General features: G+C 40.1%; 1 protein-coding gene across 10 annotated transcripts in view; it reads left to right on the top strand.

Annotated features, from left to right (window-relative positions):
- The window catches only part of RAI14 (retinoic acid induced 14), a 179,763-nt gene extending 165,629 nt beyond the window's left edge, over window positions 1-14,134 (top strand). For all 10 annotated transcript variants that reach the window (XM_017894507.1, XM_017894501.1, XM_017894508.1 and 7 more), the window contains 6 exons: window positions 667-721; window positions 3,574-3,692; window positions 4,522-6,057; window positions 7,897-8,046; window positions 11,254-11,319; window positions 12,214-14,134. In XM_017894507.1, the coding sequence (XP_017749996.1) occupies window positions 667-721; window positions 3,574-3,692; window positions 4,522-6,057; window positions 7,897-8,046; window positions 11,254-11,319; window positions 12,214-12,291 (2,004 nt within the window). In that variant the 3' untranslated portion in view covers window positions 12,292-14,134. The remainder of the gene's footprint in view (window positions 1-666; window positions 722-3,573; window positions 3,693-4,521; window positions 6,058-7,896; window positions 8,047-11,253; window positions 11,320-12,213) is intronic.
- The last annotated feature ends 1,636 nt before the right edge of the window (window positions 14,135-15,770 follow it).

The following is a 15,770-nucleotide window of genomic DNA, read 5'->3' as shown; positions in this document are numbered from 1 at the left end:
TATCATTGACTGGCTCATTTGGATGCCACACTGTAATTTTTAGCAAGTCACTGTAATGTTTCGAAATGAGAGTGTGGCTTTGAAGTTCCAAGAATTTTTACAGTATGTTAACAGATATTCAGGGACAAAGGATTAGAGAAAATCTTTAGGGAATCTATTGCCGATCTAAGACTAAATGATATTTATTGCCATTTCCCTTAGAAAGGTTAATAATAACTTTAATAGCAGATAACTTATGAAATGATAAAGCTAAAAAATCTGCTTTAAAATATTTCAATCAATGTATAATGCAGACATATAGAACTTCTCTTTGACTTCATTATGAAAGCAGTATTTGCGTCTCAGTTTTTAGTACATAACTCAGTAAATTAGCAATTACATAAAATTATTGTAATCTTAAATATATTTGCATTGTACTCACTAAATGAAACTTCTGATATACCCTCTGGAACTTCTAATGTTTTAGAAATTAAACTTAGTGAATAATTGTCACTTTTACTCATTTATAGCTTAAAATATCTTCTTTCTTTGAGATTTTCTAGCTACTTTTCTAGTAGGATAATACCAGATCCGCTCTGCATAAGCTCAAGGAGAAAAGTCTGCTTGATTCTTTTGTGCAATGTTACATTCAGAAATGTTCTTTAAGTCATTTTTGTGTTTCAATAGGCTGAGATCAGTTCTATACGAGAAAACAAAGACAGATTAAGTGACAGTACTACAGGTAAGATGAGGAAGCATCTGTTTTTTTTCCTTCAACCCAACTGTTTCATGTCCATTTAAAGAGAGCAAAGGCCAAGCTGGGGTACTGCGTAAAAAGGTCACGAGCCAGCACGTCCACACAGAGCTGCCAGTAATGAACAGGCTGATGTGCTCTGTACTTCAGGGTGCCTTCACCTGCATTTTAAAGAGTCTCTGAATTTGAATTTTGAAAAAGACATCTTTATTTTCATTTGTCCCAAACTATATGTTAGCAGTTCCTTCAATTATGAATACAGGCAATAAGCCCCAGTGGTATTTGTAGACCAGTGATTTTGTCACCAAGAGAATTCCTTTCACCTTAGTGTTACTGCGGATATCTTGAAATACTTACAATATTGCTACTAAAAATTATGGCAGTTATTAGACCTGCTGCCAGATCTTGTTATTGTTATCAAATAAGCTCTTAAGTTACTGTAGCTTGTATATTTTATCTTACGCATTTAAAAACATTATTTTCAGATGAGGTCCATAGGCTTCTGCTGTCTGCTAACCACTCTTTGCACCTGAGCAGCACATTATTTCATGAAGGGAGAACCCACCATGCCACCTCCATGACTGTCCCCATCTAACTTTTCTACTGTGGATTTTAAGTAGACACATGCAAAGACAAGAATGTTCATGAAATCATATGTAATCATATTGCCTTTATGATCATAGGATTTAATTCATTGTGTCTGTTAAAGAGTGCCTCCTAAGAATAATTTACCCTCTGAGAATGTAATACAGTGTCTTTAGAATCCACTTAAAATGTAGAAGAAATTATTTCAAAGGTCCATTTTTGCTCCAGCATTCAGTGTCTTAATCAGTTGTGTATTTCATAGGTGTCTGGAGCCTTTAATTTGCAGACCTTAGAAATATTTTTTATGTATGTATGTATGTATGTATGTGTTTATTTATTTTAGAGATGGGGTCTTGCTGTATTGCCCAGGCTGGTCTCAAGCTCCTGAACTCAAGTGATCCTCCCACCTTGGCCTCCCATAGTGCTGGGATTATAGGCATGAGCCACCACACATGGCCCCAGAAACATTAAACTTTCTAATTCCTGGCAGAGATCAGTGTTGATATAACTAAACAAATGTTACATTGGGTACTTCAAAAAACATTCACTGTATCTTAGAAATAGCTTTTATTTCTTAGAATTGCATTTATGCTCCCAATTCCCTAGTTCATTTCACATTCACCAGACTTCATGTCAAGGAAACTCAGAAAGCTGGGATTTAGGCAACAGACTTATGATGAGAAGCAAAGATTTCTATGAAGAAAGGTCATTTTGCATCCTTCCAAGTTAAGATTAAAGTTTTCATCTTTGCATTACATGACCGTGAGAAAATAAAAAGCAGATCAGTGCTTTTCAAAGTGTGGATAAAGTATGTACTAGCTATAATAATTAGGGAGTTTGAGCCGGGCGTGGTGGCCCACACCTGTAATCCCAGCACTTTGGGAGGCTGAGGTGGGCAGATCACCTGAGGTCAGGAGTTCGAGACCAGCCTGGCCAACATGGCAAAACCCAGTCTCTACTACAAATACAAAAATTAGTTATTACATAAAATTATTGAGATTTTATGTAATAGTTAATTATTGAGCATACCTGTAGTCCCAGCTACTTGGGAGGCTGATGCAGGAGAATCGCTTGAATCTGGGAGGCAGAGGTTGCAGTTGAGCCGAGATCATGCCACCGCTCTCCAGCTTGGGTGACAGAGCAAGATTCCACCTCACCAAGTAATAATATTAAGTTTGGACCAGAAATTCACACAGTTACTTCACTAAGCACATTGTTTTGTCCAGCTGACATATTTTTTGTAGGACTTTCTAGATGAAGGAAGCAGTACATTGCATTGCCTTCTGGAGGAAGTTTGCTATCTCAGTGAACACCTTGAATAGCACTCCTTAGGTTGTAATTTCAGCATGATAATCAGTAGGATGTCAGAAAGTTGTGGTTTCCAACAGGGATTACTGTGGGATTCAGAGAAGACAGTTTCATGCTAGAGTGGTCATTGAATGCTTCAGGTACTGGGCAAAGTTTGACATGATGCCTAAGAATTCTCTAGGCAGAGAGATTCTGCAGGGCAATCCTGTGGATAAAGAATGAAAGAATCAGCCATGTGTTGAGAATGTAGAGTGTGTGATGGGAACCATGAATCTGAGGAAAACAGGAATCTAGAAAAGTAGCAGCGTCATGAACCTGAAGAAGTAGACTGGGGCCAAATCATAGAGGTCTGAACCCAGATAAAGGAATTTGAAAATTATTTTTGGAGGGAAAATAATGAAAGCACTTGACCCAAAGGAATGACCCAATCAAGGTATGTTTTAGGAAGACTGGTCTGACATTGCTGTGCAAGCTACAGTTTCACTGGGAAGAGGAGAGGGGCAGAGATTTGTTGGGAAGCTGTTTGCAGGGTTTCCAAGTAAAGTGATAAAGTCTGAATTACAGTAATGGTGGTAGGTGCAAAGAAATAAACCAGATTCCAGAGACATTTCTAAAACAATTCCCAGAATTGAGACTTATAAGGCACAGGGAAGAACCAAAAACAACCTAGATATGACACTTAAGCAAATGAATAGGAAATATATGACCAAATTCATCAATTTTCGGAATTGCCTTGTATACACATGTATCTAGTATTGTGCTAGCAATCCACAGTAAGGAAACCCCAGTATATGAAAATTTTAGTTCATCCGTCCAGCTGCTAGGGCGTTTTATAGTTAGGACCAGGAAGAAGAACTGGATTAGTCTAGGAAGTGAATTTGTCTCAGGTTAGAGAACTAAGAGTTTAATTGTTTTATGTTATTTTAAATGGCTTTCTCTTTCCCAAGGTGCTGATAGCTTATTGGATATAAGTTCTGAAGCTGACCAACAAGATCTTCTTGCCCTATTGCAAGCAAAAGTTGCTTCCCTTACCTTACACAATAAGGAGTTACAAGATAAATTACAGGTATATAAATAGATTGCTGTCATGGACTATTCTGTAGAGTCAAGCTCTTGGTCTTTTCAGTAGTCAGATGTGTTTTGTTTTAAATGTGTACATTAGTTTCTTTTTAAATATTAGCTTTAAGTATCTTATAGTTTCAGATTATTTGTTTCATGAGAGTGTTATTCATTAACTCTTTCTGTAAATTATTCAACTGGTAAATTATATATGATTATACACATAGTATGATCAGTATTAAAATTCTATATGTTCAATTATATAAATAAAATGTAAACAAAATTTATAGAAAATTCTATATAAAATATACTATATACATAGAATGATACGTATAATTTTATATATAAAAATTTTAATGTACACCATCTAAAAGTTTGTTTTAATTATATGTGTGTATGTGATACAATCATTATATATAATATTATCCATTCATTTAGTAAAGTTGATCACTTAACAGGTTTAAGAGCTTGATAAGAAATGGCTGTACCAAAAAATAATAAGAAGAAATAGCTGTACTATATATCCATTACCCCTCTTGGCAAGCAGAATGATAACAGAAATGAAGGAAAATTTTGAATCGGAGGCTTTGTAGAGTAAACAATTTTATTGTTTTCAAAGTGACACAAATCATCTGTCCCAATAGAACCCAAAGCAAGCTTTGTGTCATTAGTCCCACTCATGTCCCAGACCATCTTTTTTCATGGCATGAGAATACACAGGCAAAGTGATCATGCTACTCTCCCATACCAAAGCTGCAGATTTACTCCTCTCATTCTTGTTGCTTGCTTAGCTAACCACCCCTTTGGTATTACTTAATTCTTGCTTTTTTTCCTAGGCTAAATCACCCAAGGAGGCAGAAGCAGACCTAAGCTTTGACTCATATCATTCCACCCAAACTGATTTGGGCCCATCCCTGGGAAAACCTGGTGAAACCACTCCCCCAGACTCCAAATCATCTCCACCTGTCTTAATACATTCTTTAGGTAAATCCACTACTGACAGTGACGTCAGAATTCAGCAACTGCAAGAGATTTTGCAAGATTTACAGAAGAGATTAGAGAGCTCTGAAGCAGAGAGAAAACAGCTACAGGTTGAACTCCAGTCCCGAAGGGCAGAACTGGTATGCTTAAACAACACTGAGATTTCAGAGAACAGCTCTGACCTCAGCCAGAAACTTAAAGAAACTCAGAGCAAATATGAGGAGGCTATGAAAGAAGTCCTTAGTGTGCAGAAGCAGATGAAACTGGGTCTTGTCTCACCTGAGAGCATGGATAATTATTCACATCTCCACGAGCTGAGGGTCACGGAAGAGGAAATAAATGTGCTCAAGCAGGATCTGCAGAATGCATTAGAAGAAAGTGAAAGAAATAAAGAGAAAGTAAGAGAGTTAGAGGAAAAACTGGTAGAGAGGGAGAAAGGTACAGTGATTAAGCCACCTGTGGAAGAGTACGAGGAAATGAAAAGTTCATATTGCTCTGTTATTGAGAATATGAATAAAGAGAAAGCATTTTTGTTTGAGAAATACCAAGAGGCCCAAGAAGAAATCATGAAATTAAAAGACACACTAAAAAGTCAGATGACACAGGAAGCCAGTGATGAAGCTGAGGACATGAAAGAAGCCATGAATAGGATGATAGATGAACTCAACAAACAGGTGAGCGAGCTGTCACAGCTGTACAAAGAAGCCCAGGCTGAACTGGAGGATTACAGGAAGAGGAAATCTCTAGAGGATATCACAGCTGAATATATCCATAAAGCAGAGCATGAGAAACTGATGCAATTGACAAACGTGTCCAGGGCTAAAGCAGAAGATGCACTGTCCGAAATGAAGTCTCAGTATTCAAAAGTGTTGAACGAGTTGACCCAGCTCAAACAACTGGTCGATGCACAGAAAGAGAACTCTGTCTCTATCACAGAACATTTGCAAGTGATAACCACGCTACGGACTACAGCAAAAGAGATGGAAGAAAAAATAAGCAATCTTAAGGAACACCTTGCAAGCAAGGAAGTGGAAGTAGCAAAGCTGGAGAAACAACTCTTAGAAGAGAAAGCTGCTATGACTGATGCAATGGTACCCCGGTCTTCCTATGAAAAGCTCCAGTCATCCTTAGAGAGTGAAGTGAGTGTGTTGGCATCGAAATTAAAGGAATCAGTGAAAGAGAAAGAGAAGGTCCATTCAGAGGTTGCCCAGATTAGAAGTGAGGTCTCACAGGTGAAAAGAGAAAAGGAAAATATTCAGACTCTCTTGAAATCTAAAGATCAAGAAGTAAATGAACTTCTGCAAAAATTCCAGCAAGCTCAGGAAGAACTTGCAGAAATGAAAAGATATTCTGAGAGCTCTTCAAAACTGGAGGAAGATAAAGATAAAAAGGTTGGTGAAACTGCATTGCTGTTGGGTTTCTAGCAATAAGTCTTAGTCTCTTCGGCTTTTACTATATTAAATACTTCTAGTGTTGGCACTAAACTGGAGTGAATGCTCAGAGACTCTGCACATGAACTTTATCTGTCCCCAAAGCCACATTAAGAATAGTCTGTTGGATCGGCCAGATGTGGTGGCTCACGCCTATAATCCCAGCACTTTGGGAGGCTGAGGTGGGCAGATCACTTGAGGTCAGGAGTTTGAGACCATCCTGGCCAACATGGTGAAACCACATCTCTACTAAAAATACAAAAGTTAGCTGGGCGTGGTGGTACATGCCTGTAATCCCAGCTACTAGGGAGGCTGAGGCAGGAGAATTACTTGAACCCAGGAGGTGGAGGTTGCAGTGAGCCAAGATCAGGCCACTGCACTCCAGCCTGGCCAACAGAGTAAGACTTCATCTTAAAAAAAAAAGAAAAAAAAAAAAAAAGAATACTTTGTTGGGTATTTATATTTTAAAAACACATCTGCTGGGCATAGTGGCTCACTCCTCTAATTCCAGCAGTTTGGGAGGCCATAATGGGAGGATGGCTTGAGACCAGCCTCAGCAACATAGTGAGATCCCATCTGTACAAAAAATTTAAAAATTAGCCAGGCATGGTGGTGCGAGCATGTAGTCCCAGCCACTTAAGAGGCTAAGGCAGGAAAATCACTAGAGCCCTAGAAGTCAAGGTTGTCATGAGCCATATCAACGCCACTGCACTCTAACCTGGGCAACAGAGTAAGACCCTGCCTCAAAAAATAATAAATAAGCAAACATCAATCTTTGGCCACTTCTCCTTATACTAAAGCATTTTCACATATGTGATGCATATTTGTCCTTCAAAAATCATTTTACAGAAGCTTTGCCAGTGTTGGGGATCAGAAGTGAACTTGCAAACTGAAAAGTATTTGTGATCCATCTCAAACTTCAAATTCTTTTTTTGGATTCAGAACAGATTCCTCCATAATATGAAACTAAAATATTCCTAGACTTAATCCTGCTTCCCTAAGGTCCATCAGCTTCCCCTCAAGTCAGTGTAAAAGCTACCCTCGCTGGCCCCTCCTTTGACAGGTATATAGGAGAGGAAGAGGAATGTGGGGACCCGGCAGTTTGAGATGGCACTGGACACAAGAAATGGTGCTGGTCATGCTGCTGGAGGAAGGAGGGAAGCAAAGGGAAAGTTCGGGGGGATGGTTCCACACCTCAGTCAGCTCTGCATCTCTAGTCCCCTGTCTCGGAGGTTCCAAATGGCATTCATTAGAGACTACTTATCTTTATTCTTTTGTAATGAGTGTTTCAAAAGAGCTTTACCAGCCAGGGAAACGGGGATTAGCGAGTGGTGGGGTACAGTGGGGAGTTACTTGTGTTTACTTTAAAGAAAGATGTCCAGAGATATCAGGCTCCCTAGGCCTTATTCCTGATCGCCCATGTCAGCAGTATTGGACGAAATATAGCTGTCTCCAAATAAAGCCTGAAATCCTAATTCTGATTTTTTTTTCAATCATACCCCTTTTAAAAGTAGGAAACCAACATCACAGCTTTTGTTACCACCATCACCAAAACATAATATGTAATTCAAGGGCCTTTATCTGAACCTAATGGATGTAGCGGGCTTTGTTAGTTTGCCTGATTTTGTTATCTGTTTCATTTTATGAGTTTTTTTATTTAAATGTATTAAAAGGGAATTGCTCCAAAGTCATAAGTCCCAGAGACCAAAAGAGATGACTGTGTTTGAGGCTTAGAAATATATGAAATTTTGCTTTGCAGACATGTTATTGCCTATTAATACCATTTTCCTTTGTTCCTAGATAAATGAGATGTCAAAGGAAGTCACCAAATTGAAGGAGGCCCTGAACAGCCTCTCCCAGCTCTCCTACTCAACAAGCTCATCCAAAAGGCAGAGTCAGCAGCTGGAGGCACTGCAGCAGCAAGTCAAACAGCTCCAGAACCAGCTGGCGGTAGTGGGCTTGTTTCTGCTGCCTGGTTTGGGGTGGTGGGCCTGGCAGATTCCGTACCATCTCAGCTGCTAGGGCAAGTGGGCATGAACAAAAAGATTCCCAGCCCAAAGGAATGTACTTCAATGAGCAGTTGACTGATTTCTTCAGTGAGGGCGAAAGAGGGAGCCACTGGTGAAATTGCCAGTCGTTATCACCAATGCAATGGATCAGATATTCACTGCGAAGGAAAGAACTGACAGGACAGTGAGAGGAGGCTACATGCTCACTCATACCCTAACTTTTTACCCCTTTTCCTTTTTCTGCAACAGTCTTTCCGCATCTCTGGCAGTGGCAAGAGCTTTTTCTTGTTAGGGGCCAGGATCTCTAGTAGTTGCATCTCTATATATCTGAAGCTGCTTCTTGGCCCCTCTCCTTATTTCACTCAGGAAAGCCCTTCCTTATCTAATTTGGTTTCCTGGGTCCACTGTAACAAATCACCACAAATTTGTTTAAAACAACACGAGTGTATTATTTTATAGTTGCATTGAACAGAAGTCCAAAATCGCTTTCACTGGACTAACTTCAAGTTGTTGGCAGGGCTGGTTCCTCGCCTTTTCCAGTTACCAGAGGCTGCCTGCGTTCCGTGGCTCATGGCCCCTTCCTCCATCTTTGAGGCACATCACTCCAGCATCTGCTCAGTCTTCCCATCTCCTCCTTCAGCCTTTGATTTTCTTGCCTCCCTCTTATAAGGACCCTTGTGATTACATCTAAAGCCCACCTAGATAATCCACAATAATCTCCCTCTCCATTTCAAAACCCTTAATTTCATCTGCAAGATGCCTTTTGCCATATCAAGTAACATTCACAGGTTCTGGGAATTAGGATGTGGACATCTTTTGAGAGCCATTATTTAGCTTACCACAGTATCTGTTAAGGTTTGAGTTGGCATGGGTACATTACGTTTGCTACCTAAAATCCAGAGTTAATCTGTCCTGGACTGTCTCTAACTTCCATATACAAACAGAATATGGATTTGATGATTTCTTCAGAATAGACCTAAATGTAGTGAATTCAGGTTTCAGCAGTCCTTACTCTGACTGGCCACAAAGTTCAATGCTAGCTTTGGAGGAAACAGCTCTAGCAATGGTGGATACTTAGGAGAGGAGAAGCTGCTCTTTACTGTGTTCTGCAGGTCATTCTTCTGATAAAATGGCATTACAGACTTGTAGGTAAAGTGCTATTGGTTTATACAGTAATTCTTGTAATTATGCAACATGTGTTTGAGCTCTTACTATACGTCAGTATTATACATGGTGCTGATGATATAAAATGAGTAAGACTCAGTCCCTGCCGTCATGGAGTTTATACTCTATATAAGTTATCAACAAAGAGATGCCCAGCATACCGTGGATATACACAGGAAATGTGTCTACCCAATCTTGCTGAGTCATGCAAAGCTTCCTACGGGAGTTATACTTGTGCTGAGTCTTGAAGGCCTGAGTAAGAGTATGTTGTTGCTCAGCAAGGACTGACACGTGGACTAGCTGGCTTTTGGGAACCTTGGTGAGAACCATTCCAGTGGAATGGGGAGGAGGATAGAATCTGGACAGCAGTAGACTGGCTGCTAGAGAAGTGAGTAAGTAGATAGGTATCTGGTGGGGCTAAGCAGTCGCAGCAGGGGTTGGGGGAAGCCTGAAGCAAGTTTGCTGGAAAGATGGGAAGTGGTGGTTAGGGTGAGGGATGCTTTCAGTTGAGATTTCAGAGGTGGTAATGACAGACGCAGGGCTACGGCCGTGAGAGGAGTTGCTGAACCAAAGAGGAGCATGTTATTAAAGCTGAAGTTGAGGAACTGAGAGGTTCAGGTGTTAGATGGATCATTCGCACAGATATCGAAGCCAAGCAAATGATGACAGAAGCAGGGATAGAAAGGAAGACAGATCCGATGATAAAATCATAAATAATTGAGTAGGGATTGCTGAAAGGGGGGGAGGGAACAACACAGAAAGAAGTGCCAAATGTGCCTTCTTATGGTGTGAACTTAAAGGACAGGTTTTAAAGTGTCCCTTAATAACAGGAAAGATACCTCATATTCTGACACTGATGGGGGGAAGGAAGAATTGGTATTATGGACTTTTGTACATTTTTGAAGTAATCCATATATGATGGTCTCAATTTTCATGATGTTCATTCATGTTCTGAGAGGACAGGCTCTTAGAACAAGAGTTTCAGAGATAAAGACCCCTGAAACAGCCACTGAGAGGAACTGGAATAATAGCTCAACAAGGAGAAATAGAAGCATCAGCGGCTGTATTGAGGAACCACTGGAGACTGGGGCCACCACCCTCTTTGCCTCCTTGGTACACTGAAAGCTAAATAATTGAGCTCCCCAAGGATTATATAACACTGGCCATATAGTACGTAATCAATAATTCCCTTAAAAATAACAGACTTTAAAAATTAAATTAGTACATATTTGGCCATTGTAGAAAAGTTGAAAATACAGAAAACTCTTAACAAGTTCCTATAAATAAAATTTTCCATAATTCAATAACTCTGAGATAATCACTTTTTACATTTGATGTATTTCCTTGCAGTATTTACATTTAATGTAGCTGTTTTTGCATACGTATGTGTACATATATATACACACATGTATACACACATATATATAGACACACACACACGTATATATATTTTATTTTTTCGAGACAGAGTTTTGTTCTGTCACCCATGCTGGAGTGCAGTGGCGTGACCTCGGCTCACTGCAACCTCTGCCTCCCAGGTTCAAGCGATTCTCCTGCCTCAGCCTCCTGAGTAGCTGGGATTACAGGTACCGACTACTATGCCTGGCTAATTTTTGTATTTTTAGTAGAGACGGGGTTTTACCATGTTGGCCAGGCTGGTCTCGAACTCCTGACCTCAAGTGATCCGCCCACCTCAGCCTCCCAAAGTGCATATATTTTTAAAACCAAACGGGATTATAGTAATTCCTTTTATACAGGTTTTCTCGAGTTGACCTACCAAGACTTTTTTCCCTAAGATTATTGACAAGTATTCAGAAATACACAAGCCAGTAAGGCCACAACAATTTTAGAAACTTCCGATGCTAGCATAAAGTGGAGGGGACCACTTGGGGGAGCATTTGACTGCAGCTTTCTCATAGTTTTTTGTTTTTGTTCTTTAAAGATCTCCTAAGCTCATTAACAATGTGAAATATTCCCTTTCTAGGAATGCAAGAAACAACACCAGGAGGTCATATCAGTTTACAGAATGCATCTTCTGTATGCTGTGCAGGTATGGTTATGCCCCTTGAAGTATCTGGACATCCTAAAGAAATATGGCAGCAGATGTTGACAGAACTCCCATCATTTAACTAGTAGAATGAACAAGAATTAGAGGAGAATCCTTTCCACTGGAAAGCCCGAATATGCCTTTTGCATTGCTTTGGATTCCATGTCAGGAGCCTTGTGCCCTGTTTACCAGGAACAGCCCCATCTTTTAAGGCAGGGCCTCACTCTGTCACGCAGGCTGGAGTGTAATGGCATCATCTTGCCTCACTGCAGCCTCAACCCACAGGCTCAAGTGATCCTCCCACCTTAGCCTCCCAAGTAGGTGGGATTACAGGCACCTACCACCGTACCTGGCTAATTTTTGTATTTTTTGTAGAGGTGGGGCTTTGCCATGTTGCCCAGGCTGGTCTCAAACTCCTGAGCTCAAGCAATCCACCCACCTCGGCCTCCCAAAGTACTGAGATTACAGGCAGGAGCCACCATGCCCTGCCCTCCCATCATTTATTCAGGAATGAGAGACAATGTGGTCCTCCATTGGGAGGACCAGGGCTTTATTTTCCAGCAATGCTGATCTTCTCAGAGTTACCAGTGCTGCCTTGGCTCTATGATGCTTGGTGTTCTGGCTGCTGGACCTACATTTGCAACTGAGACCCCAGATAGCTTTTGCTGAGGGTTTTGGTAGACACTGCCACCTCATCTTCCAGCTGGATGAAGGCAGGACCTTTTCTTTGACTCAGTTCCTCATAGAAATTTGGGAAATGATAGGGCTGACATTCCTGTGAAAGATGGGGGAAAATACCCCAGATCTTCACTGCAGTCAGCCATCTCATTCCCCAGAGAAGAAAGTACCATGGCTTAATTTAGGTTCTAATGAGTATCTTGTGTTTGAATATCCTAGGGCCAGATGGATGAAGATGTCCAGAAAGTACTGAAGCAAATCCTTACCATGTGTAAAAACCAGTCTCAAAAGAAGTAAAGTGGATTCCTTGGCAGGACACTGCCCCCCTTGTCATCCGTCTTTGTCTTAGATCCAGAGTTGTTGGCAGCCGCTGCCATTGTTCTCATGTGTGGTATGCACTGTGGCCTAGCGTAGCTTCTTCCGTTTCCAAAGGTTTCTGAGGACTTGTCCCAGGAGAAGACTGCCTGCCTCAGAACTACTTAGAGACTTCAAACCAGCAGAGGTGAAAGTTCCCGTCATCCCTTCAGATTCCAGAGCTGGGATCAGCCACGCCCAGAGGTCTGGTCCTGATGCTGGCAGGGGGGGGCCCCTCCTCCATACCTGACCAGCTGAGTGGCTTCATCACCACCGAGTGATGTACTGAGGCCTCCTGCAGTGAATATGCTCCTTCCATTGCTGTACTTGGGCAGTGCCATTCAGCACAGGAGAGCTCTTTTTGCCTTTGGCTTTTAATTCCAAAATATGATTTAATTTCTAACTAAATTAGTATGGCACTAGTTATGAAGTGTCTGCTTAAAACCCTTTATCATGGTATCCTGTGGATTTAAAAACTCTAATTCCATGTTTTCTTCCCATCTGCCTTATATATCTCATCACCGTGCTTATCAATATTCAGTTTGATGAGTGCTATTAACTAAAATATGAAACTTAAAAACAAAAGCAAGTTGTCCTTAAAAGTTCTTTTTTTAAGTAAATTGTTGACCTATTGCAAATTTTCTATGCAAACTTGCCTCCTGCTGTTATTCGTGAAGCTCAGGAAATCCAAACATTTGTGTTTCAACAAGGGACAGTAAACTGTGTGTTTACAGCCAAAAGAAATGCCTCATAGTTCTTAACCTCAATTTTTGTAAAAGTATTTTTTTCTCTGTAATATTTTATTGGCTCATAAAGATGTTTTCATATCTAAACCCCTAAATAAGTGAAATTACAGATTATATTAACAAAATGCTTTTAGGTAGCCATGCTTGAGACTTTTAAAATGTAACTTTTCCTTAAAGTTTTCAGCTATAGCAAAAGGTAGTTATGTATGCCAGACCTTATATGAGCTGCCACCAACACCCCTAGAACTTTCAGCCATGGTGTCTTCAGAACTGTAGTGCATTTCTGAATCTAGCAAATCCTCCTTTTACCCATTGAATGTTTTTGAATGTCCTGACTCTACCAGCACCCATAAATGATCTCTGGAAGGACTGTTAGTAACAATCTGTTTTCAACTTTGAAGCTAAAACCCTGATATGGTAATATTATGGTGCATAGCAGAGGTCTCGGGAAAAAATATTTCTGTTCACTTTACTTTCAGGTTAAAAATGTTTCTAACATGCTTGCAGCTTCCCTTATGGCATTAGTCTTGTTGAGGGAGAGAGACAGAATCCAGGACTCTCCAAAGTATTTAACCGAAAGCAGGGCCTGCTCTGACAGGGCCCACGTCCCACAGGGCTGCCTGGGCTCAGTGGGTGCTTGGCTGTGCTGGATGATATGTTGATCTGTATTGGATGAGGACCAATGACAGCAAAGCAAAAATGGCTTTAAAGCTTGGTATTACTTTTCTTAAGTTGTTTAATTATAGTTAAGCAATTTCAAAAATGCTCCAAAGAAATGTGAAAGGACCTTTTGTCACAGCACTTCAGAAAATACAAAACAGCCCCGTCTGCCCCCGCACAGAAATGCTGCAGAGTATATAAAACTTGAGACATTTTTGTAGGATGCCTGACAAGGTGTAGCCTTTTATCTTGTTTCCGGATGCGTATTTATTACGAGTACTCTGGTTAAATATTGAAAAGTTATATGCTGTAGTTTAGTATTTTGTCTTTGTAATTTACAGAAGTTGTTGGAGAAAATAATAAACTTGGTTCATTTTGCATTTCTGGTGTTGATTTCTGGTGTATTCAGAAGCTTCTCTGTGTGGCTTCTGAAGATCAGTTCAACAGCATTTCAGTGTGATGGGTTTTCTAGCCTGTGCTCTGCTCAGCTGGTGTGAGCTGTCCGCACTGTTGCACACAAAGTCTCACGTCATTTCCATTTCCCAGCTCTTGGATTCACCCTGAGCTCTGCCCCGAGTATCAGCCACTCTGGGGCAGTTGAAGCACAGTCATTTAATCCACAATTCCTCTCATTTAATCTGCAGTCTTTTGAACTGTTCGGAAGCCTCCACTGGATTGTTTTCCCTCTTGCTTCTTGCTTTTTTTGAAAAAGTAAAACATACACACAGTAAAAAAAAAAATCCAAATACATTTTCCTGCCCCATTACAAAGATAATTCAATTCATTCCTGACAAAACTCTTGTCAGGTGAATTCTGGCAAGGTTAAAATCATAATTAAAATTGTTACAGGTTAAAATCATAATTAAAATGACATGAAATAGGTACAATTACTTAAGGAGTTAGCATTGTTTCTCATACTCCAGTGTTACAAGGCCATTTCCCTTCACTTACAACATGATTCCACCACCTGTACTTCAGTTTCGTTGTGCCTTCCTACTATATACTGAAACTTTATTTCAAAGAAAGCACGTGTGTGATACCCAATTGAACCTTTTATTTCAATTGTGGCCAACCAGACAACTCAGAAGGTGACTTCATGGGGACACTCAGCTGGGGAGGAAACTGAGATAAACCCAAACCAGTCATCTCTGATGGATAGAAATGCTTCATAAGGCAAAGTCAGGATATGAAAAGAAACTCTCCTGCCTCCACAATTAGATAGCAGCTGAGACTGTAGGACAAGTGAAAGGAACCACAGGTAAATCTTTCTCTTACTCCCCAATCCTTAGTGCATCTCCCCAGAAGCAACATCTAGTAAGCTTTTTCGATGACCTGAGACATTCTCTCTATATATGTACATGTAGGCATGTATTTTTCTTTCTTCTTTAAATATCTTGGAGATTATTCTCTGTCAGCATACACATCTCATTCTTTTTAACTGCTGAATAAAATTTCATAGTACGGTTGTGCTATATTTTATCTTGATAATTCCACATTATGAACATTCAATTGCTTCCAGTATTGCAGCTACAACAATGATACAATGACTATCCTATGTATGTTTGTATGTCTTTACACATGTAAGGATGTTTTGAATTTTCAAATTGCTCACTTTTACATTAGCTTCCATCAAGATATGATATGGCAGGAAGAAAATGAACAGAATATTGTTCATATCATCACATTGAGAAAGAATAGCCTTTCCCTTCATATTGGTTAATAATAATAAGAGTCTTTAATTTGTTTTCTTTACATACACTTCAAGACAAACGCCAAAGCCTTTAGTAATTAAACCCACCCATCTTAAGATAAACACATGATACGCTGTGAGGGGAAAACACTCCCTGAACATGTCAAAGCACAACCTTTTGCAATGTGGCATAACAAGAATATTAGGTGCTGACAATAGCAGAAATATTATCCAACAAAGATGGGGGTCATTTTTGGAGCAAAATTAAGAGGCAGACAGCAAGGCCAAGAGTGAGCTGGAAAAAGTCACAGACCAAGGAACCAGGG

This window comes from Rhinopithecus bieti, unplaced genomic scaffold, assembly GCF_001698545.2.
Source record: "Rhinopithecus bieti isolate Rb0 unplaced genomic scaffold, ASM169854v2 scaffold_25530, whole genome shotgun sequence".
In the NCBI taxonomy this organism is placed as follows: Eukaryota; Metazoa; Chordata; class Mammalia; order Primates; family Cercopithecidae; genus Rhinopithecus; species Rhinopithecus bieti.
Note: the sequence above shows the minus strand (reverse complement) of the source record. Positions and strands in the feature narration are given on the sequence as shown.